Source organism: Polistes fuscatus, unplaced genomic scaffold (genome assembly GCF_010416935.1).
Source record: "Polistes fuscatus isolate 324 unplaced genomic scaffold, CU_Pfus_HIC Scaffold5, whole genome shotgun sequence".
Lineage (NCBI taxonomy): Eukaryota > Metazoa > Arthropoda > Insecta > Hymenoptera > Vespidae > Polistes > Polistes fuscatus.
The window spans coordinates 4,191,506-4,216,336 of record NW_025113129.1 but is presented as its reverse complement, the minus strand read 5'-3'; the positions used below and the strand labels follow the sequence as shown (position 1 = coordinate 4,216,336).

General features: G+C 32.5%; 4 protein-coding genes across 10 annotated transcripts in view; 1 reads left to right on the top strand and 3 right to left on the bottom strand.

Annotated features, from left to right (window-relative positions):
* Positions 1-12,312, bottom strand: part of LOC122522369 — a 35,659-nt gene extending 23,347 nt beyond the window's left edge. For 2 of the 4 annotated variants that reach the window (XM_043643440.1, XM_043643438.1), the window contains exon 1: positions 11,602-12,312. The gene's annotated coding sequence lies outside the window, so the exon portion shown is untranslated. Of the gene's footprint in view, positions 1-10,438; positions 10,544-11,601 lie in introns of those variants that run through there. The other 2 variants (XM_043643436.1, XM_043643437.1) reach the window with 2 other exon arrangements.
* Positions 12,313-14,614: 2,302 nt separating this feature from the next.
* LOC122522362 (ubiquilin-1) lies at positions 14,615-17,352 on the bottom strand. Of its 2 annotated transcripts, none has more exons than XM_043643425.1 (7): positions 17,039-17,352; positions 16,711-16,909; positions 16,159-16,447; positions 15,408-16,067; positions 15,159-15,288; positions 14,954-15,086; positions 14,615-14,851 (listed from the first exon to the last, which is right to left on the bottom strand). In XM_043643425.1, the coding sequence occupies exons 1-7, from the start codon at positions 17,138-17,140 to the stop codon at positions 14,775-14,777; spliced, it is 1,590 nt and encodes a 529-aa protein (XP_043499360.1). In that variant the 5' UTR covers positions 17,141-17,352; the 3' UTR covers positions 14,615-14,774. The 2 variants fall into 2 exon arrangements, with proteins under 2 accessions (XP_043499360.1, XP_043499359.1); XM_043643424.1 differs by having other exon boundaries at positions 16,159-16,453; positions 17,039-17,351.
* Positions 17,353-17,671: 319 nt separating this feature from the next.
* LOC122522365 (replication protein A 32 kDa subunit-B-like) lies at positions 17,672-24,512 on the top strand. Of its 3 annotated transcripts, none has more exons than XM_043643432.1 (3): positions 17,672-17,833; positions 23,999-24,133; positions 24,205-24,512. In XM_043643432.1, exons 1-3 carry the CDS (start codon positions 17,695-17,697, stop codon positions 24,384-24,386), a joined length of 456 nt encoding a protein of 151 aa, XP_043499367.1. In that variant the 5' UTR covers positions 17,672-17,694; the 3' UTR covers positions 24,387-24,512. The 3 variants fall into 3 exon arrangements, with proteins under 3 accessions (XP_043499367.1, XP_043499366.1, XP_043499368.1); XM_043643431.1 differs by having other exon boundaries at positions 24,193-24,512; XM_043643433.1 differs by lacking the exon at positions 17,672-17,833 and adding an exon at positions 23,799-23,928 and having other exon boundaries at positions 24,193-24,512.
* Positions 17,828-22,971, bottom strand: LOC122522359 (protein SMG5). The gene is made up of 8 exons (XM_043643419.1): positions 22,619-22,971; positions 22,008-22,230; positions 21,718-21,882; positions 21,317-21,585; positions 21,057-21,237; positions 19,165-20,971; positions 18,721-19,056; positions 17,828-18,651 (listed from the first exon to the last, which is right to left on the bottom strand). Exons 1-8 carry the CDS (start codon positions 22,696-22,698, stop codon positions 18,584-18,586), a joined length of 3,129 nt encoding a protein of 1,042 aa, XP_043499354.1. The 5' UTR covers positions 22,699-22,971; the 3' UTR covers positions 17,828-18,583.
* Positions 24,513-24,831: the final 319 nt, after the last annotated feature.

Here is a 24,831-nt window from a genome sequence, read left to right as displayed (position 1 = left end):
TAGCACACGGTAAATACGCTGAATGTAGGTGAAGCTACGATCGATTAGAGAAATTCGCTAGATGATGTATCGCGTTTTATTCTCTTTTTTCTTTTCTAATCTTTTTTTTTTTTATTCTACGCATAACTTCGTGCGTTCGTTTTAACATTAAATTCATCATCACGCACGGTCAAATGATCGCGTCGCGTAATTTGTAAAACAAATTCGGTTAAAACGTATTAAAAATATACATTATTCATTTCTTAAAATAAAAGAAAATATTTCGTTCGTTATCCAATTGGCTGAAATCTCATTCTAGATATATCTTCTTTTTATTTTTTTGTTTAAATAATAAATTAATAAGAACAAGAGAGAATATACATAAATTGTCGGTATGGTTTTTATATTAAACCCTCCTTTTATGAATAATTAACATTGATGTTTGAGAGAATATGAAAAGATTAGATAAAAATAATTATTTTAATAGGATAAAACTAATTATCAGCGTGAGAGAATACGTATGAAAACATACACACAGATACACGTGTGTTCGGAAAACGAGGTAGCATATCAAAACTCCGGAAATTTCATCTTACATTTCGCGAAATCATTATTTCCTGTATCCTGCCGAGGAATCAAGATGTACGATCTCTCGAGTCGAGTAGGATCGGTTATCAAGACGACTATAACTACGACTATGACTACATGACGACGAGGACAACGAAGATGACGATGAGAAGAAGCACGAGGAGAAGAACGAAGTTGTTGTCAATAGCCAGACTTGACTCATAGAAACGGGTTCCGCTCGCATTCCGGACGTTCAGCCTGCTGGTCACGGTGAGCACGTCCAAGCCCTCGAACCAACACGAGTATATACATACGTACATACGTATACGTGTACACGCACACCTAGGACACGTGTAGTCGATCCCATGAGAGAGACACAGAGAGAGAGAGAGAGAGAGAGAGAGAGAGAGAGAGAGAGAGGAACACAGCAAGAACAGAACAGGCGAGTGCAATCGAAAGAGGAAAATCGCGTGGTAAGCGGCACGAATCACGAGTCCAAAAGAGAGAGACTTTCGTAATAAAACGTGATACCCTCCTCCGCCATTCGAAGATCAAAAATAGTTACGTTTAAAGAGGTTACTATCATCTAGTTGCTCGGAAAACTAGATATGAAGATAAACGTTTTCTTTCTTTTTTGTTTTTTTTTTTGACGCAGTTATTAAGTATATAATATAATTTTGTATTTTATATATATTTGTATATATTTAGTAGTTTTATGAATAATTTGAAATAAGAACGAATAAATAAAAATTTTTTTAAATAACGGAGATATGAGACATTAGGTAGGACTCTCTTTAGAAAATTTTTATCGATGAGGGGGACTCATTTTTTTCTGTCAGGTATTGTTTGAAAAATACAACAAAATTTTTCTCTTATTTGGAAAAATGTTTATTTCTATACCTATTTTCCGAGCACCAAAGTGGTGTAACCCCTTTAAGGGCTCACACACCTCCTTTGCCCGCTCTAAAAACAGAGTAAGTTTGAAAAATTATTATAAAGGTTGTATGGTAAAAAAATAAAATTAGATTATTGATTTGCTATTTTCTTTTTATTAATTTTTCAATTGTAAGAAAAAAGAAATGAAAACATTTTTTTTTAATATTAACATTATTTTTTACTCATTTTTCTCGAAATTATGTTTTCAGACAGTATCAGCACGAAAAAACTCAGTTAATTTTTTATATTTAAGAAATCTTTTTGTTTTAAAATCTTGATAATTATCTTCTCTATAGTCTGACAAGTGGTTTTGTTTAATTTTTTGATTGCGCAATTTTTTATAAATTATTATACACTAATTACAATATTTCAAACGTTAGTATGCAATTTAACAAAAAAAGAATTAGTTGAAAAATTCATATCAGATAATTGAAAAGTTAATAAAAAAAAATGTGAAATCAACAATATAATTTTTTGTTCACCACATAAACATTATATTTTATTTTCACCATAATCTTAAGTCTTTGACGATAGATTATTTCGTTCGTTTGTTTTCTTTTTTATTGTTTTTTAATATAAACAAAATTTAAAAAAGAGAAAACAAAAACACACTAAGCTCGTATATTCAATAATAAAAATATTACGAGGTAAAATGAAACTAGACCGCGACTCCTTAATTTGGTTAAGTATTTTATTTGAAACTGGTTTTGTACTTGTCTATACACGGTTAAATGTCTCGAAACGACGATTCGAGATCTATCGCATAATCGCTTATGTTAGAGTTAATCGTCGTACGTAATGTTACAATTCCTAACGACATCGTCAACGTTCAACACATTCGTGTTTTATCGCGGATCGATGTTCTATTTCTTGTTATTCTTCTTCTTCTTTTTTCATAGCGTTGAAAATTGCACGGAAAGGTAATTTTTATTTAAATAGCTCGTTTCGGAAAATACGAGAAGTGCGTGACACTAATTATCATTCGTTGATGATCATCTTTCTTTCTCTTTCTTTTTTATTTCGATCAACGTAGCGGAACGACTTTTGTTATTTTCGATCGTGATACGCGAATTGGTCCTCTTTTTATGGGAAAGGGAACGTTCGTTTTACACGACCCACATATTCAACGAACTATCATTATGCTCGGTTCGTACGTAGGTTATTAACTGAAAGCGAAAAACTCGCTTGTTGTGAGAACGGAACGAAGTGCTTTATAATTTATATTTTAAATGTCAGAAAGAAAAAAGTTAAACAATTATCTCCGTATATGCATACATATACAGTGAATTTATTTGACAATTTTCGACTCTAAATAAAACTTTTGTTTTAAATAACTTTGATTTTCTAAAAAAAATACAAAATACGATTAACTTTTTAAACGAACTCGTAAAAATGATTTTTCTTTTACTTTGTTTTTTTTCTTCATTTATTTTTCAACTTATCTTTCAAATGTGTCGGTCTAACGAATCTCATTTACAGTGAATTTATTTGACAATTTGCGACCCTAAATAAAACCTTTGTTTTAAATAACTTTGATTTTCTAAAAAAAAAAACAAAATACGATTAACTTTTTAAACGAATTCATAAGAATGATTTTTCTTTAATTTCTTCTTTTTCAATTTTATCTTTCAACTTATCTTCCAAACCTGTCGGACGATAGATAAAAATAGAACGACTAGCGAATCTCATGTTTTTCTACACGCGACAGCTTGCTAAAATTATAACAAGCTTATAAGCCACGCAAGGTTTCACCTATGTCGAGCGAAGTCCTATACGTACGCGTTGTTCTTATCCAATTTCAGAACTTTCCTATACCTTGTCATCTTTCATGTTTTTTTTTCCCTTCATTTTCCTTATATTTTTTTACAAAAACTCGGATAAGGACGTTAAAAATACGAACACTTCGTTTCAACCACGTAGATAAGCGAGATAATATATAGATCGTCTTTGTATATATATTGGGAATAAAAAAAAATGAGTTATCTGCGAAAAAAAATGTACTTCTATTCGAATAACGGGTAAAAAATGAACAATAATGTAGTTGAAAATAATAAGGTCATGTACGAATTTTTGTTAACCCTTTGACTGTTATGGACGCCATTTTCTTTTCTTTACCCTATTGTTTCTTCATTTTTCTTTCTTTTATATCATCCCCCTTTTTTTTGCATATACGTAAAGAATAAAACGTTACGTAGGAATAGCAACGAACGTGAATATTTGGGAACGTTTATTTTCAAAATGATGTGTAAGTTTATTTTTTTTTTTATTTAACCCTTTGACTACCAGGGACACATATACGCTTTTGTCAATATAAATGCAATTAATGTAATACTGTTTTGTGTATTGATTATTAACATTATGTATAAGAAACAAAAACATTAATTATTAAATATAATTTATTATTAAATCTTGTTAATCAATTAATATCAATCAATGGAAACAGTTGCGCTAAAAAATAAATTTCAATCCTACAAAACATTTTAACTAAAAATATTCACCACTCAAATGGGTTACAAACCAATTAAAATTGAAACAATATGCATTAATTATTCATGCACAATTATCAATTGATTTTTATAATTAATATCGATTATAATCTCGTTAGTCAATAAAAATTCCTCCTTTTTTTCCTACAAGCCATATGATACGTTAAAATAACATAACAGCGGTATGCGGGTCGCGAAAGTAAAAGAAGCCATTTCGTGAAGCAGCTTTCAACGAAAAAAATCGAATTATACATTCATTTTTTTTCTTATCAAGATAATCGTCTATCGACGAATAGAAACGAGTCTATCAAAAGCCGTAATATTAAAATATAAATAATTCAAACGTACAACGACTATTCATTCCATACCAGCTGTGTCCTCATAGTAATCGAAAGAGTCTACGATAGGCAGGTGTGCGTTCGTTTCATAACGTTGATAAACAAAACAAAAATTTCGAACCAAATAAGTACGGAGTCTCGTTTTTATCACTGTTTTTTATTACTTTTTATTAATCTCATAATTCTATCTCGCAAAATGGAAGACGAAGTATGTTGGATCAAAGAAAAACTGGTAAATTTTTGAAATGACGATAGAATAGAACATTAACACGTTCGTTGCAACGTCACATATATTTTAGTGACGTGTATGTTTCAGGGAGGGGGGAAGGAGGGCAGCGCCACCCAGGTATGAGTGACGTTCTTGTTTAAGTTAAATTAAATTTTCAATTAGAATTTAACAAGAAATTTAATGGGGAATAATTACTTTTAAATATAAATATAAAATATACAAAATAAAAATATTTTACATATAACCCTCCTACAACACGGTAGATAAGTTCCTAGAAAATCCCGTGTAATATGAAACCCAGAGTTCATTATTCCTTCGCGTCATTATTTTAAGCTAATTTAGTTTCGTAAATATGTTAAGCAAAAATCATGTAAAAGTACAGTCTGCTGTACAAAGATTTCTCGCAATTTTCTTATCGCGTTAGAACAAAACTGTGTTACAGAATGCCGTGTTGTAAGAGAACTACCTGTACTTTATATTAATCTATATTTAAAATAAAATATTACATCGTGTTCGATTTACGTTCTGGTACATTAGACAATCGAATTTGAACCTTAAGAAAAATTCAATCGAATTCACAGTGTACAATGAGAACGTATTAACCCTTTGCACTCGAGGCCTATTTCGCTTGCGCGAACCAGCAACTCGAGACGATTTCGACCTAATTAAGTAGACATTTTACAGGTACTTTAAAAACATTTATAAACAAACAAGCGTATAGAAATAATAAAATATCATCAGTTTATTCATTTATAAGTCGAAAAAAACAAACTTTGATAAATACTACACTCTGTAATTAGTTTTGGTTGAGGTGACACAAAGAAAATGTAAAAAAAAAACGAACGAAAAATTAATTAGATTCGCATATGGATCGATCATTTTTCATTAGGATCGATGAACTTGCGATTGTTGAACAACAACGATGACGACAACGACGATGTCAAAGACCAAAGACTACAAGGACGAAGTGGACGACGAATCAACTTCCGTAACGAAAGAGAAAGAAAGAGAAAGAAAGAAGCAAGGTCGTTGCCTAGATAACAGTTGCAAGGTACAGTTGCCTCGCATGCGAAAGGCAACATCGGTAAAGAAAAAGAGAGAGAGAGAGAGAGAGAGAGAGAGAGAACGTATATGTGTGTTTATGTGGATGCAAGGAAACGAAAGAAGGGTTGGTATTATCGGTGTGAAATCAGAAAATGTTTTTTCTTCCCTCTCTCTCTCTTTCTCTCTTTCGTTGAACTAACTATAAGAACGAGAACGAAGTGATGTAAGAGAGATGTATCTACTGGGGGAGATGTAAGAGCCGCTTCCTCGTAGTCTCCCGTTCCCTTTCTCTCTTTCTTCGGTCGTGTATCCAAAGCGGGTAAGAAAGAAGTAAAGAGGGAGAAAGAGAGGAAGATGGAGAAGGAGAAAGAGGGTGAAGGAGGGGGATCAGGAGGGGGAGAGTTATGCTATGCGGCGATCCAGGTTGGGCCTGGCTGAATTTAACGTGGCAGGTGCCCGCTGAATGGACAGCAAGCGAGGCCACCATCTTCCCTTTTCTCTCCCGCCTTTCGTCTTTCGCTCCTTCTACGGTCTTCCTTCTACCTACCTAACGTACTTTGACTTCTCTTCCCTTAACTTTCTCTCTCTTTCTTTCTTTCTTTCCTTCCTTCCTTATTTCCTTTTTATTAGCTGTATTAAGGTATCTAATTTGTAATACGTTTTTAGTGTCGTTTATCAAAAGAATTCGTTCAAATCTTAATAATCCCTATTTTTCTTAACATTATTTTCTTTTCTTAACGTATCGTTATTTTATCATTTTTATTTTTTAATTCTATTTTCGAACAATATATGTACAATTGAATTCTATAGAATTTGTTATTCTTTTTATTCTTTGTATAATATCTTGTTTCTATCTTTTTCTATTTTAGTCTTTCACATTACATTAGAAACAAAAGATAATAAACGTTTCAACTATACTTCTTCTAATATATTTACAGATGCGTAAATTATTTTCTCCCACGGCCCTTTCTTCCACGAGGAGGGAATTTCTTCCTCTTCCTCCCCTTACCTCTTGGCTTCCGCGAGGACTTTGTTTAGAATCCGCTAGTATAATTTTGAGAAGCTTGCTGAGGTCGCAAGAAATGGTAAGAAAGAAAGAGAGAAAGAGAGGGGTAGAGAGGATTTCTAAAGAATCCGTGGGAAAACGTGAGAATGTATCTACGGGAACAACATAAAATAATCTTTGAGTGGAGATTTCCTTTTAACCTTGCTTTCAATTAGCTTTTAATGTTTCTCTTGCGTAACTAATTCGATGAAGAGAACGTTAACGAAAACTAACGACGAATTACAATTCGAGAATCGAATTTTATGAACAATTGCGACATTAACGAAATATTTTCTAATTTATTACACACATTTCCATCAAGTGATGGATGATTCAAACTATGGCAAAAGAATAAAAAGAAGGAGAATAATAAGAAGATGAGGAAGAAACGCAACGATGGTTTTAGGTCAATACAGACCCATGCCTCTGTTTGACGAGTTTTTTTTATCGTCAACAATTCTCCTCACCAACGCACACTATTATAATTTTCAAAGCCGTAACGTGGAAGTACACGAGGATACCTTTTCGAAAAGGTATTTAATATAGGTTTATTTTATTATTTTTCTTTCCAAATATTCTGTTTATACTCTTGTTAAATATTATTATAGATTTTATTTTATTATATTTTTTATTAATTAGATAGATGTAAAAATTATATTTAATAAATAGATGTAATTCCATAACCTTGAATATTTTTATAAGATAATAATAAATAAAAATAATATTCTATTTTTACGTTTTTTTTTTAATGACCAGTTTTTTTTAATGACCAATTTTTTGACTGAGGTTTCGATAGAAGTAGCTTCGTTTGTTTTTTTCGGTAGTTCTAGTGTTAATCGCATACCCTCTCGAATATTCTCGAGTGTACTTACGTACACATTGAGAAACGAGAGATGGAATGATTCAACTTGTTCAAACTTGAAAGACAATTTTGAAGATTCTTTTTCATTAGCTGATCGCTAAGGAACGATTTTTGTGAAATAAGTTAGGAATTGTCTTTGTCGTCGTTGTCATCGTCGTTGTCGTTGTAGTCGTTGGCGACACGCCCTAACATCGGCCGAAGCTGAAACGAGTCCTTGCGGTTAATACGCGGCTTCGTAAGAATACGAAGCTCACGGCGAATCCAGTCCTCTGATATGCGCGATGATCACAACCGTGTGTCCCATGTATGCCTATGTGTTTATATATTCGTGTGTGTGTGTGTGTGTGTGTGTTACGAGCTGGACGAGCAAGCGAAGAGTCCCCCATGTGTTTCTAATAACGCGTAGCTCGACAAATTTCATCTGGCTTCCTTGAAAAAAAAATTCCTTAGAAAAAAAATCTTCAACGACACGTTGCTAGACTAAACGACATGTTTCCAGTTATATATCTTTTCATCGAATTTCTTTTTCCTTTCTACTAGATTTTTTTGAGAATATTATTTATAATTCTTAGTCAATGTTCCATCAAACAAAATCTTCGAAACCATGATTTGTTAAATCATCGCACTTCCTCTATGGTTATTTTAATTGTACTAATAGAAATTGTTTCAGAAATGGAAATTATTTTTATCGCGGCATATATAGATTTATTTAATCGATCTATGTTATTTATCAAACATTATCTAACATAAGTTATCTGAAAACAATCTCTATTCTTACCTGACCACTTTTATAAATTCTATATTAATGGGTTTATCCCGTAGAATAAAATAAAATAAAATCAATTTTATAACACAACAATAGTTTTAAACATAGATTACAATAGATTTATGTAATCATTTATCAATTTTGCGATACTTTTTCTTTCGTGAAGTTTTAATGGATTTGGCTAAACGAATGATCGAAAAGTGTATACGCGAAAAGAAAAAAAAGTGTTAACGATTAAGTATAATGTGTATATCAAAAATACGTATAATAAAAGAAAAGAAGAAATAAAAATGCTTTGGTCGTCGCTTATCAACCGTTTCGATACGGTACCGCGAACTTTTGCGTAACGGCTCGAGAGATCGAATCGAATCGATTTGTCGGCACAAGTCGACTTTACTACCTGTCGAAAGAAAGAAAGAAAGAAAGAAAAAAAAGAAAGAGAAAGAGAAAGAGAAAGAGAGAGAGAAGAGAAAGAGAAAGAGAAAGAGAGATCATCCAAAAGCTAAAAGAAATTTTATAAAGCGTCGAACGAAATTAACGGTGCCATTTTTTTTTCCGCGAAGAATCTTCATTATGGTGGTACCAGGCATTAAAGTCTCTCCTCTTGATAATTCTCTCTCGTTTTTCCCTTACTCCTCTTCTTACTCTTGTGCGTTTCCGCTAACGCTGCTGCTCAAAGCTGCGAGGAACTCTTCCCCGCAAGAAGGACGTAAACCCGTCAGTGTGCTTTAGCCTCTTAATAGTCCGACCTTGAGCCAGAACTAAGGAGTGCCTTTGCTACGAGAGGCAACCTTCGATGTGCCTTCATCTCTCTTACTCACTCACTCTCTCCATCTCTCTCTCTCTCTCTCTTCTCTTTTTCTCTTTCTCTTTCTCTTTCTATCCGTCTATCTTTTTTCGGGGTTCGGCTTACAAGAGAAGGCGGACGAACCAGGCAGGCCTTAACGTCCGATTTACGATGATGCTAGAAACGTGAGAGAACGAACGAACGAACGAACCATTGGTGGTGGGCCCTACGGGACTTTAACGGAATTTCAACGTCTTAGAAATAATGTCTTTCGTAGACTTTCCAAAAATTCTCAATCGACGCGTGTGACTCTTCTATCCAACCCGCCCCCCTCCCCACCCCGTATCATCAGAACGCAGCTCGAAGATCGTTCCATTCAATTACTTTTAAGCTTCGCAATGTTCGCAATGTTGATTGCATCTATATATATTAGGGTGAACCAAAAGTTCGTGCATTATTTAGATTAATATTTCCAAAGTAAACTTTACAAAAGAAGAAAAAAAAAACAATCTATTATGCAGTTTCAAAAATAAGGTTCCAACACAATAAATGCAAGAACTTTTGGTTCACTCTAATAATTTGAAAACGTCGATAGAGTAATAAATAAGTATTGAATGATCTCTTTGACTGACGGTCGGACAGATCAAACGATTAACTTGTTAACTTAACAGATTGCTGATCGATGCGAACTTGGTTCCAAATAAAATGTATTATTAAATATGTTACATACGAAATATATATCGATAAAAAAAAATAAAAAGAAATATAAAAGAAAGAAAAAAATAATGCCTTTCGGTTCGATCTAAAACTCTAAAGGAGGCACACATTCAAAGACGAATCGATCCATGTCGCGTGAGATCCAGCGAGATGGAATGCGTTCGAGGGAGTAACGGATACAAAATATCTTGCGTACACGAATCGCGAGGCCACTTCTCTCTTCTCTCTCTCTCTCTCTCTCTCTATCTCTTTCTATCTCTTTCTTTCTTTCTCTTTCTTTCTCTCAGGGCCGTGTCGACGTAAGCTTCGAAATCAACTAGAAGAAATTACTCATTGGCTGTTATTGAGCAAACGTTAGATCTATCGATAATGATACGCCAAAAACGTTAATCTTCTACCATCTTACTTTCTCTCTTTAATTTTCAACGAATCAATTTGATCGAAAGCAAAATACTGGAGGGGGGGGGGCTTGGGCCTAATAAATATATCTATTTAAATATAAACTATTTAAAATTCCCGAGATTATATATATATATTCATCGTTGGCCAACTCGATAGTGTTCACATTTTAATTTCTATCTCGGAAGAAAAATTGGCCCCAACCGATTTGTTTACTTTCTATATAACGATTGTAAATTAATTGTAAATGATAAATCGTTTAAACGATAATATTTGAATTTACCAAACGGGAGATCTTCCATCGTGGAATCCCGGAAGAAGAGCCCGGAAAATGTTGAACGACGGCTGCGTTCTCGTTGACTGTGTAAGGTAAGAAAACGCGAGTTAGTTTTGCATAGCGAACGGAAGCCATAGAAAACAACGATCCGGTACACGTGATCGAGGAAAAAGATGGGGGTAAGATAATCGCGTATACTATGTAGTATTATCTACCAACAGTTAGATAAATCGAATTACTTTTTCTTTATATTCATTATCTACATAGAGATAATATAAAACATTGTGTTATCAATATTTATTATCTCATATAATAAAAGTTAGCTCGTGCGAGAATCGTACGTTAGGAATGTTGAAAGCATTTTAATCATCCCTCCATTTTCCCCTCTTAACGTCGATTGAGCCATTGAAAAGGTAACGTACCTATCGATCGCCCTTTCAAAAATGTTACATCTGCTCGCGTGAACATAACTTCGTAACACGAATAATTTCTTATCTCGAAAAAGATACAACGTTCAACGAACGAGTATTCGTTTTTTCTTTTTTTTTCTAATAATGAAGAAAAATATCTCGATTAATTATTATACTAGTTTGTATTAGATCGATACTAAATGGTAAAGGATACGTAAAAATTTCATCTTCGACAATAAGATAATAAAATCGAAACGTACGAAAGGAATTGTGTTGTCGATTCTTGGAAATCTTCTTTCGTAAGGTTTCTACGAAAATACATTGAACGTTATCCGACCGGCAACACGTTTTCTCGCGATCGCAAATCAATTTTCGAAGAATCGATCATCATCGGCCCTCTTTTTTCGGGAGGTTCGAATGCGTTCGGAAAAAAATTACAAGTCAAGCAAGAGTACCTAAAGAGAGTTGTATATGTATAGTATAGGGTCGATGGTAGTAGAGGAGAATGGGAGTATAGTTATATAGTTAAGAGAAAGAGAGAGAGAGAGAGACAGCGCATAAGCGCGCGAAAGAAGATAATAAGAAGACAAAAAAGAAAGGGAAAAAAAGAAATAAGGATTGGGGGATGGAAGGGCCTAAATCGAAGTGGTCCTAGGTCGAAAAAGGGTCCAGGGACTTTAGGAGTCCGTCCCTGAACCTCTCTCTCTCTCTCTCTCTCTCTCTCGCGGTTAAGCGAAACCGGGCGAGCTGCTAACTCACCTCGTGCCACATTCCGTTGCTGGCTGGCTGGCTTGCTTGTTTGCTTGCTTGCTTGCTTCGTCGATGGTTTCTTCTTCGACTCGTAACACGAGCAAGTAAAATATCACGATGACGAGCCGATGACAGGAGGAGTCAACGAGGAAACAAACGATGAGAAATAAAAATAGGTCGATGGATCTATGAGACACCCCCCCACAACCTTTCTTTCATATCATCCACCGCAACTTTAAATTAAACACACCCGCGCACACTTGCCACACTACCGACACTTGATCTTTTCTTCCCCCTCCCCGCTTTCAAACTTCTATCCCTCTATCTCTTTTTCTTTCTCTTTCTCTTTTTTATCTAATATCTTCCTCTTCCTCGCAATATTTCTCTCTTTTTTTCTTTTTCGATTGTACCAAAATATCAAAACACAAATCGCCGTGATTCGCGCTAAAAACTTCTAACCGAGTTGTTGTTGTTATTATTATTATTATTATTATTAATATTATTATTATTATTATTATTTAGAGAAACGTTGGAAACGTTATGATCGCGAGAAAAAAAAAAAGAATTAAAAAATAAATTGGTGCGGGCAGCTGTTGTTGCTGACGGGCTATACCGTTCCCCCTGTTACTATCGTGGTAACTATACTTGCGGCAACGCGCAATCACGAGTTAGAAAGAACCGGCACCGACGAGGACGCTCTTACTAGTAGTAGGTCGCGTTGCACGGTCGAATGTCGACTGATGAAGCGCAGCCGGTCGACCCAAGCGACCGGCGAGGTAACGCGCAGGACTGGCCCATTGCGCGCCAGGGGACAAGGGGCCAGCCCAGTACAACCTCTTACCCCCATCATCGACACTCGCGACCTATCCAGGAACGGCGCGAGTAGTACCCCTAAGTCCTACGCGAATACTACGATATTTCTTCATTAACCAAGGGACTGACTCTTATCCTAGCCGAATTTATTACCCCCCCCCTCTCCTTTAGCTTAATAGTTTCTATTTTAATAGTTTTTGTCTTTTTTTGTTTTTATAAATTTTATCTACGCTATAGTTTTTTATTTTATATCGTTTTACCAATTGTAAGTTCACATACGACATGGAAAAATATAACAGAATGGATTATATATATATATATAATAAATAATTGAGGATGTACTAAAACTTACTAAAAATAAGCAAAAAATATTTTTCAGACGACCTAATACTTTTTCTTTTGATACATATATATGTGGTATATACAAATTTTCGATAATTTGGAAACATAGCATTACAAGCAAATAATAATTATTTAATATTATAGGGGTACGCGCGCGCGCGAATACTCTTATGACTCCCTGTATTTATATGAGGAGTATCACTGGATATATTTGTAATATATTATATTGTTTAAACATTAACTTCTTTTCATCTAAGATGCAGTTTTTTTATTCTTAATAAAAATGTAATTATCTATTGTGTTTCACCAACATTATATCCCTGTTATTCGAATATTACAAATATATGAATATACTTGTATATTTAAATATATATAATAATATATATATAATAATATATATTATATATATTTACATAATTATTAAAATATTCAAAGTCTATCAATAATTTGATAATACTATATACTAGAGTAAATATTGCTTGAACGTTGAATTATTTCTATTATTTCGCTACGATCGATATACAGAAGCGTATAAGCAACGGTACTCGTAAATCCCGATCGATATGAATCAACCACAATTTTATTTTGTAATACAATTGGTTTTACAGAATGTCTTGTATCAGTCAAATATACTGAATTATACATAAAGGATAATATAATGCGTACGGATATTTCTGTAAATCGTACATTAATCCAAAATATTGAAATTATAGTTAATGTTTCCTCTTTCGATAAAGATAATTTACAACATTCACCTTTATTTTTTTTAATTTTTTCTTTTTCTTTTTTAATACCTTAAAACTAACCGACAATAAGGTTTTTTAAAGTTCAACACATTTACATGTGACGTTTTATCAAGTCAATCTTTACGTACGCTCATCTATAAACAACCTACGCCATAAGTTTCTTGATCGCCACGCTACAAATCTCTAAAGTTGTATTACAAGACATGTAACGCTTAATACGTTTATGCTTATAGGCAGGCTAAATTAAAATAAAAAATAAAAAAAAAGGGATGGTGCACATCAACTTTGTTTAATATACATACTTATACTCTCAAAACTTCCATGGAAAATATTTATCCAACTAGCCATTTGATAAATTTATTTTTCTACATAAATTTGTGTATTTTTTAAAACGACGTAAATAACAAGCGGAACGTATCACTATTAAACGGTTTTTGTAAACATAAAGTCGCACAAAACTAAACAAGTATACATAACATACACGACCAATAAACATATATATATATAAATGTATGTATATATATATGTATAGATAGATAGATAGATATGATCGTATAATTTCTGTATTTATTTTTTTCTTAAAAATGTAATAATAATTTGTATATTATGATTTATAATACAGGTGATATACCCTTCTATTGTGTAATAATAGTAATAATTATATTATTATTATTATTATTTTTATTATTATTATTATTATTATTATTATTATTATTATTATTATTATTATTATTATTGTTATAATAATTATTATTATTATTATTACATTTATGAAAAACCGATTAGAGAATAATATCATGGAATAATGGATAAAGCCCGAAGCAAGACAATTAGCAGCAGCGATCTATTTTCCATGCAGGTTTGATCGTTTCTAAGAAACACCACCAGAAATGATTTTCAAAAGTGTAATAGATTATATCAACGGAGTGATATACATACTTTTAGAGCACATCGAAAGTACAAGGAGAAAAAAAAGAAATAAGAAAAACTTAAAGAGATTCGGCGTTACGAAGAAACGTATCTTAAATGTTTTTTAACTTAACTGCTGATACTTTGTCTAATAAAAATTGATTGGAAAATAATTGAGCAAGTACTATCCGGATTAAAAGTACAAATGCATATTAAACGTGTCAGTAGTATGTATTCTGTCAAGATTCAGATTAGAAGTTTATAATTTTCAATAGCCAGTTACCTCGTGTATCTTTCTTCATACCAGTCATAAGAGGTAAATAAGGATATAATTAAAGATAGTAATGGAATAACAGTATTGCAGATTGGTGGTTAGCTCATAGATACTTGTCCATTAGCCAGTAATCTCTCAACAGCAGCATTTATATCTCCAAAAGTAGCAATCAATGCTATAAGAACAAATTCGTTAGATATCAACGTAAGAAATATACATATTATTAATTAACATTTATTAACGAGTTATTTTTTATCATCAATTGAACATTGAATACCTTGTAAATTAGCATCTCTGTTCACAAAACCCATAGCTGTCAACTGTTCTAATTGTGCTCTGTAACGTTCTTCTGGTGGTGGTGCAGGTTGTCCCTCAGCTTCTACTCCTTGATTTAGTGCCATTGCCGATACCTAATATATGATAATAAACGATAAACTATAGGTATGTACATAAAATGGGTTATTAGAAAGATATATACTTACCATGCGAGCCATAAATTGAGAAAATGCATCCTGTTGATTTGTATCTGTTGTCCGTCCTGTCGTAGGGGTTGAGCTTGTGGTAGCTGGAGTTCCTGTAGTTGTTGGTGCACTAGGTACAGTTAGTCCAAAACTAGAAAATTATACGAATAGTTAAATTTTTATAAAATCATCGAAGAAAATCGTACAAAACCTATATATATATATTTGTCCCCGAATAAAATATAAATAAACGTATAATTAATAACTTACTTTTCAACGAGTTCGGGTGCAACGGTTCTTAATTGTTCCATACCCTGCTGAATTTGCATAATAGCAGCCAAAGCATCTGGATTAGAGACAACATTTTGCATTTGTGGATTTTGCATTTGTTGTATAAAAGCAGGCATCATAGCGCGCATTTGTTCTTGCATTTGTGGATTCGACCTAAGGAATGGATTTGCTGCTATCACTCTATTGGCCATAGCTGGATCAGCTGCCATAGCTTCCAATACGGATCTTGTATATGGGGCATTTAACATATTTCTCATTAATTGAGGATTCTCAATCATTTGTGCTATAAGACTTTGCATTCCAGGCGAATCTAAAAGACCTCTACCCTGACCTTGCTGTTGACCCGGAGTAGAAGATTCATTCTGATTTTGACTCCAAGGATTGGGTAGTGGGTCTCTATTTTCTTGGCCTTGCTGTGGATTAGTTTGCCCATCTTGATTGTTGCTATTTTCTACCAATGCTGCGAAAGGATTACGCTCATTTGCTGCAGCAGCGAGCATGGGTTCTTGGATATCTCTGTACATGCGACGCAAAGCACTATATCCACCAGGAATACTCTCAAGATTAGATAGAGCACGATCATGTGAGCGCATCAACTCTTGTAACATAGATGGATTGCGAGCTAACTCCATTGTTTGTCTATACAAATATATTCCTTGTGTTAGTCTATTGTTTGTATTTTTAACACATACCTTATATAATACACATTTACCGTATCTAATACACATACCTTAAAAGTTCTGGATTATTTAGCATATGACTAATTTCTGGATTACTTTGCATAAGTTCCTGCATTTGGGGATTAGTTGTAACCAAATTGCGCATATTCTCTGGATCATTCATAAAACTCTGCACCAAAGGATTATCAAGAACTTGACGCATAGTTTCTGGATTAGACAACAATTCGCGTTGCAAACGTTGCTGTAAATCTATAAAATTAGCGGAACCTAATCCAAGGGACTCTAACCCCATGAGTCCACCTAAGCTACCAAGACCGAAAGGACTGGCACTTATATCAGCTGTAACTTGAAATAAAAAAGTGTAAGTGTTTCATCATATTGTTTAATATGATAATATAGCATGACACAGAGTCTATAGCTTATATTACCTATCCTAATACCAAAAAGATTTTATGTGACAAAACAATGCTATTAAAAATGTAACAAACTTGAATTTTTCCTTTTACCAAATATAAATTCAATTATTTTTGATCAAATCCAACAAAAATAATCAGCAATAAGAATTTAGAAATGAATTCATTGTTAATATAAATAATATAAACCTTGTGGTCTCTGAGAGGGCACAGAATCTTGAGTTTGATTGGTCGGAGTGCGAGGTGCTTTGATAACCAAATGTACGGTAAGACCATCCTTGACATTATGTGTAGCAAGTGTTTCATGATCTTTCATAATCTTCCCCGAGAATATTAAACACAATTGTTCAACCTGGGCGTTAAACTTCTTCGAGACCGCTACTTTAAACTGTTTGATTAGAGAAAAAAGTAATTAATTAAAACTAACCCACGGACGAATGTGACAGCTGATGTTTCATCGAACTATCTAAGGTTGCACAAATACAAATAGCACAACCATTTCTGTTCTGACACTTACATCTTTAATCGTCGCATCTTCCTCTATTTGAACGCTCTGTTTTTCTTTCGGCGTTTTAACGTTAATAGTAATCTTCTTCCGATTCTCTTGCCCTTCTGCCATCTTGATTTGCTAGATGACTCGTTACTTTCGTGCGCAATTGAGAATTTCCGAGGGGATAGAATTGAAAGCGTCGAAACTTTTCCACAACCGAGGACTTCTCTTCCACGCCACCTCAAATCGCACCTTTGATTTTTTCACAATTTTCGAACAAACTACTCCGAAATTTTTCCTAACAAGTTATTCCAAAGAACTAGAAAGTCTACATAGAAGGGCAAACTTGATCTACTATTTTACCCAGAGGTGATACACGCGCGTGAAACGAGGAAACTACAATATACGCACACGTCAAATATTTTAAGAATTTTAATTTAATATAATATATTTTTCATATCTCTAACGATATATCATTCGGTCCTATCGATTTATCCTGTTTCGATATTAAATATATTTGAGTTTTTTTCTCACGAATATTTCTATATTTTTAAATTTTTTAACGATCGAATCGTTAACGATTACCTTTTATATCGAAAAAATGCTCGATTCTACGAACTTATAGGTTATCTTACGTTGCCACTATTACAGCGTAAAAGTACTACTTTTATTAATCCACGCGTATGCTTGAAAAAATTGAATATAAGGTGGGGTCCCTCTCTTGCCTTTGCTTATTCATACGTAAACGTGGATGTAAAATAAATAATGAAAAAAAATTGTTACACTTTCAATACGCAGAAGCAATAACAGAAACGATTGGAGGTAATATTATCGGTAGATAATTATGTTTATATATATTTAAAACTTTTCATTTTGCAACATCATCATAGGTACATCATAGTAACAATATAATCAATTTGAATTGATACATTTTAGTTGTTACCAATTGGATATTTTTGTCCGGTTTTGTTTTTCTATTACCACGTGGAACTTTCTTAGTGGTATTTTATCTTGTATATAGTATACGTGTATAATAATAATTCGTGTATCTAAATGAAATCATCAATGATGTTGCATATAAAATATTTTCTATAATTTTGGATGATTCATAGTTTAAAAATGTTTCTTTTCCTAACCAAAGTAATTTATAATTTTAATATAATTCATAAAGACATTTTGTTACTCCTTACATTAAGGATTAAAAATTGAACGGATGAGATAAATAAAATGTAATATATAGTCTTGTTAATATTCAAAAAACATTTACTTTAAAAATACAATCTTCAACTTAGAAAAAAAAAAGAGAAAGAGAGAATAAAACAATATGAACGATTAGAAAGAAAAGGTTCTGTTATATTTAGAATTGTTTTTCGTGGAATAAGATTATCATTTCCACGAATTTAATTGTAGAAGAATCAATTTTTTCGTTTCACGGGTTTCCAACCCCTCTTTTCTCGTCGTATTCGCCCGAGCAGAACTTGGGCAGCTCTCTTTTAGACGGACGTATCGTTTGTTATCTCTTCGATTCAAGATAGCAACAGATAATAGACATTGCACGAGCATTGATTACGCTCAACCATGACTTTTGCTAGATGCTTTCCACTTTGTATGAAATGATTCTATATGCTCGATATTAACACCTAATTGAGAAAACAACGTTAATAATAATACGTAATAAATATATAGATATCACAGAAAATCTAAATTACCTGCACTCTTTGCCAATCCATCAGGACTAAAAGTAAAATTTCTTTTTTCATCTGGACTAAAACCTGTAAGAAGTGTTACAACCGGAGCTTCTGTGTCATTTGTTAATCCAACTTTGGTTTGTTGAGTAAGATAATGACAGCATTCTATAATTTGAAAAAATAACCAGGCTTCTTTATCCTTCGGTCTTGGGCCTTTAATTAAAGGAAGTGCTTGTCGTTCGTTTGGTCTTTGTGCTCGTAAAAACCTTGATCCCTTTCTCAGCTGTGTTTCTAACCAGCGGGTTGCCTCTCTGGCACGACCACTTGTTCGTTTGACTTCATCCAAAGCAGAGACCACTATAAATTCAGATTTTTTGTTTAAATATATAGATTACCGTAATGTTCAATAATATATTAGAAAATATATTGTGCATTTGATTAAAAAATATATCAAACTGTTTTTACCAACGGTAGGAATGATCACAATAAATTTCTTTGCGTATACCAAACGTTTAAGAGCTGGAGTATGTTTAGCTAAAGCTTCGTGATCAGGTACCAAATAAGGTGACATCAATCTCGATCGTAAACGAGTCTCCAAAGCTCTGACTTCAGCTTTTAACCAAAGTCGTCCCATGTGTCTCATTAATTTTCCTCTTGAATGATTAGCTTCTAAGTCTTTGTTCTCTAAATTATCACCTTTTATTGCACTAGAAACATTTGGACTGGCTGTTATAAACAACTTGTTATCGTGGTCATATTTAATCCCAGAATCTTTAATAGAACTAAGATAATGCCCAAATTCGATCATTTTTAACGCCCTTAGCAGTAACTCCATTTGTTTGTTCATATTACACTTGTGTAATATCTTCCAATCTAAACTTTTTTGAGCATCCTCCAATATGTTAACGCCTCTCAAATCTAAATCTTCCGGGAGTGGCACGAGTTTAACAAGATTTTGCAAATCCTCATTACTTGAAATAAAAATAATCTTTTTATCCCATTCTCTCAAGATAACTTCGGTATTAAAATTTAATAAATTTAATAATATCGTTATTCGTTTAAGTAAGATTTTTGAACTTCGTGCACATTGTCTTATGATATCGTGATTACTTCTTAACCAATCGCAACAAATTTTTATCGACGCAAGTATTCCTTGGCACTCTAAAATTTTTAAACTGTCATTTGGCTTCAAATCACGCTTTTTCAATTGTGCCACATATATTAAAGTATTTGTAGATCCACTGCTTTCGTCCAATGTGCTGCTGGAATCAATATTTGTTGTTATGGTTGTAGTACTTTTGGAATTTTCTAGCGATTCTTTATCATTCATCGCGTTTACATTTGTTTGCTCATCATTTTTAAGACTTTCGCCATTTTGCAAGTGGATTTCTCTTCCATTTTGTAAAGATATAACTTCTTCGTGATTTGTTGTATTGTTATCGATATTATTGTTACCATTTAACTGTTCGTTTGATTTAATATTAACAGTTTCTAGTTTTGCTTCTTTAGAAATACCTTCTTCATCAGATATGTCTTCAGATAAAGCATCATCGGACAATATATTTTCTTCACTGAGGACATCATCTTCTGTTTCAGAAATATCTGAGTTTCCTTCATCGCTGGACGATCCTACATTCATATGATTTATATCACTTTCCTCTGAATCTGAACTATTTCTTCTCTTTCGTCGTCGAAGTTTTGTAAGTAAACTTTTCGTTTTGTCCGATGTCTTTTTTGTACTTTTATATATATTCCCATTACATTCAGACTTTTCTTTCATGTTATTACAATTTTTATCGATATTATTTAGATTATTAAGTTCTTTACTTTTACATAGAACATTTCCAATCTGTTCTTTCTTTGCTTCTTCTTCATATTCTCCAGCTACTTTTGTATTATTAATCATTTCGTTCTTATTACTATCTTCCATTGAGCAGGGCTTATTATTTACTACTTCAGTTAAAGCCAATGGCACGTCTATCAATGACTCTTGTATTCGTGTTATTGCAAATTGTACTAACTGTGATAATATTGCTAATATTATAGCAATGACTCCGTGTACTTCGCTGGATTCTTTACTTTTTAATTTAGAAATTGACATTAGGCAGATGGCAACTATTTTAAACATTATCTCATCCGTTAAATAAGATGCATTTTCATTTCTGCACGATTGAAGATAATTTTCAATGTTGTCTTCATTTTTAATATCTTTCGTATTATTTGAATCAACTTGTTCCATGCTCAAACAAACTTCAATGTCATTTAAAAGATCCTAAAAAAAAATAAGATCTTAATAATAAATAATATTTTATCTAAAACATTATACAGATCATGAATAAATTCCATTGAAAATCTACCTGGCCTTCTTGATTTACACGATCAGAATTTGGAATTTCACAATCCCATAATTGTAACAGAGATAATAATCTTGATATACAATGTTGTACCGAACATTTGTCATCAGAACAAGTTGAATGAGTAATAATGATTCTCTTCAAATTTCCTTCCGCTCCTTCAAAAGGCTCAGAACATAGAACACTATAAAGTACTATTTATGAGACTTATCAGGCATTTATAGCTACTTTATGTAAAATAATATCATATGAATTACACTTACCATCTCATATAATGATATACCCCATCGAGTCCATAATTTTTATTGCCTGCAACTGTACCAAGTTGATTGTGTGCTATTCCAATATTTGGATCAATGCATATTGCCATTTTGTAATATCTGTTTGCTATCATAGGATCCCAGTTAGGATCTATTTCCAATTGGTATCTAGTCAAATCGCCAAGACATATAAGACTTCTGTGGACAAGTCTCATAATGCATTGTTTTACTTCTTCCGTATGAACTTTAGATTGGTTGCTTTTATTTTTTGTCTATCATATATATAAAAATAAAAGGAAAATTAATATTTAGTTTTTCATATTTAGGCCGTAAAGCATATCGCAAGTCTAGCGCATGTTATAGCGCAAGGAATTAATAATTTATCATTAAAATAAAAGGCTTACAGGTAATGTTCCAGTTTCATTGTGATTGAATGCAAAATCAATGACACCGACTAAGTCTAAACCATATTCCTGTTGTAATCTTAATATCAAGTGATGATAAAATCCTATGCCAACTGCCAAATGAATCAATAGTAAAGCCTTCTCTGAATCCGTCCAGGCATTGTTCTACGATAACACATATAATTCATTATCTTGATTATCTATATTTAACATACTAAGCACCAAGGTACCGGCATAAGGACTGGCATAGCATGTAACATGTTAAAAGAAAATTGTAAGACTTTGATTACCTTTCGTAATTTTTTAGCTGCATATACGATATCATAGAATCCCTTTCTCCACAATAATTCTTCAATTTTACGTCCATGACCAACAGGATCTTTAAAAATTAATCTTTCGCAGTAATCTTTTAATTTGACTCGTAGTACTTCGCTGGAAGGTAGAAATATATCTGCTACTGTTAATGCTCGACTTCTTTGTTCATCCAACCTCTTAATAACGTCTGTTATATTTCTGTAATAGATATATCTTTTGGTTAATACAAGTTATATAAATCTGATTTCATTGCATCTATAACCAAAGCAATAAGCATGATACAAAGAAAATAGCACAATATAGATTTATTTAAAGGAAAAATGATCGTGAAATAATATTCATTTTTGCATAAATATAAGAATAATAAGAATAAATCAGTTTATTTCAGATTAAACGTGTGAGAGGTGAAATAAAAATATAACGTTAAACGATCACAGTGAAACAGCATGGTGATTAAAATTGAGATATGTTTGATAGGTTAGGAAAAACACTTCGATGATAACCGAGATATTATCTCGAAAAAAAAATATAGAAAAAGTATTTTTTTCAATATAAAAAAAAATAAAAAATAATAATTGCATTTTACTTGTACAAACGGCGTGTAAATTCGACGCAATCAGATGTTCGAGAATCCGCAGTGGTATTGTTGAATGTTCTCCTCATCATGATCGAATCATATTTTACTTTCCGAATGATTCGTCATTATTCATTTTCCTGCGGTCTCATGACCCGCGTACCTCCAAATCACGATAAGAAAATTCGACATTCGCCCGTCCTTTTAGCTTGGAAAAGCTTCTTCCTAAAATCACCAAACTACCCAACAGCCAATTTCTCCTAGCACCCCGCGTTTTCCAAATAAAAATTCTGATGAAGGGATATTTAGAGATCGCACAGTTTTCTAACTGAAAAACTTCCTACCGACGCTAGCGAATAAGCTGAAACTGTTTTATACTCTGGTAGAAGCCTATGCCACGTGGTGGCGCTAATATCAATAGTATTTTTAAATACATTTCCATATCTACATTACTCATTTGTTTTTATATTCGCTTATCTCGTACTTGTGTTGCCAGATGTGGGGATTTTTTCCTATTAGCAGCGATTTTCAATTCTTAAAATTTTATAATTTTATATAAGTCATTCCACATCAAGTTGGCCATTTTTTAGGTGGTTCCTTTCGTTTCAGATGAAAATTTTATATATTATTGAACGCGACAAAAGACGAATTCATGATTTTTTTTATTAAAAAGAAAAACTACTAAATTTAAAAATTTTTTTAATTGATTGATTGGGCAGAGACTAACTTCTAATTTATAAAAATAAATATAAAAAATTTCTCTCTAAGAGAGAATTCCAGAAAAAATAGAAATAACCGTCTCTCCAAGATGAGGGACCAGGTTCGAAATTCGTGAAATAGGAAATAGTATTTTTGAGAATTTTTCTCAAAAAACTGAATATAGCATACATCTGGAAAAAAACCATTTTTTGTTTTAAACTAAAAAAAAAATAATAGCAACAGATTGAATTACATAAAAATTCTTTTTTGTAAAGAGCAGTTAAAAACATACAAATTGAAAAAAAATCGACTTAATTGGTGGATTTCTCGAAAAGTTATGAGCATTTAAAACAAACATCTTTAAATTTGAAAAAACATTCATATCCCAAAAAATAGTGATCGTAGAAATCTGAAAAAAATCATCAATACGTCTTTTGTCTAGCTTGATAATATATAAAATTCTCATGTAAATCAAAAGGGATTATCTAAAAAAGTGGTCGATTTGGGATGGAATGACCCATATACAGATTGATCAAGTTACCAGATATTTTTCTAGGAATTGTGTAAAATAATAATAAAATAATTTGTAATAATGAATAAAAATAATAAACATAGATTAGAAGGTAATACGCCATCTACGTCTTTCAAAAAAAAAACCTTTAGAAGTACATAATACTGTTCCGGTAATGATAGGGCAAATACTACGTTCTTCTGACAACCTTGAACTTTGGGGCATTCCAGTTTGTAGTGTACTTGTAATTGTGGGCATATTACGTAGCATTAATGAATCTACAACTAAAATCACATATGAAGTAGAAGATGAAACAGGTGAATATACACAATCAAAAATAAATAAAATAAATGTATGTATATCTCAAACATTACAGGTACGATCACAGCTATTCGTTGGCTAAAAGCAAAAAGAACAAAAGAGGAGTCATCATTAAAAATAAATAATTACGTAAGAATTGTTAGTCGCTTACATATTGAAAAGGGAGTTAAACAAATCGTTATAATGCGCATTCAAAATTTGGATGATCTTAATGAGTTGACCAATCACTTATTGGAAGTCACTTATTAGCGTTAAAAGGGGAAAAACAGTATAATGGAGAAATTCCAGGTGGTTACTTTTCTGTGAACATGGATGATAGTTCAAAGCTTGTCCAAAATAACCCTAGAGTATAAGCTTAGATCAAGTTACTATATTAAATATAATACATGCTGAATGTTAAAATCCTAACACACATTTTGTGCAAGTTTGATAAAATAATTGATTTTCTTATTTCGGAAAGTCATATTTATAAAACATCTTCAAATGACCGTTATAAAGCAACATAATTATATGTAGATTTATTAATATTGTTTATTATTCAAAGATATATTAAATGTTATGTGTGTAAATTTTAAATTCATTATCAGTAATACTTAATTATATTTTTGTATTTTTAATAAGAATAGTAATATATCTAAATAAAAGCAAAAAAAAATACATGCAGAAGATTATGCGCTTGAATCGTAAAAGAAAA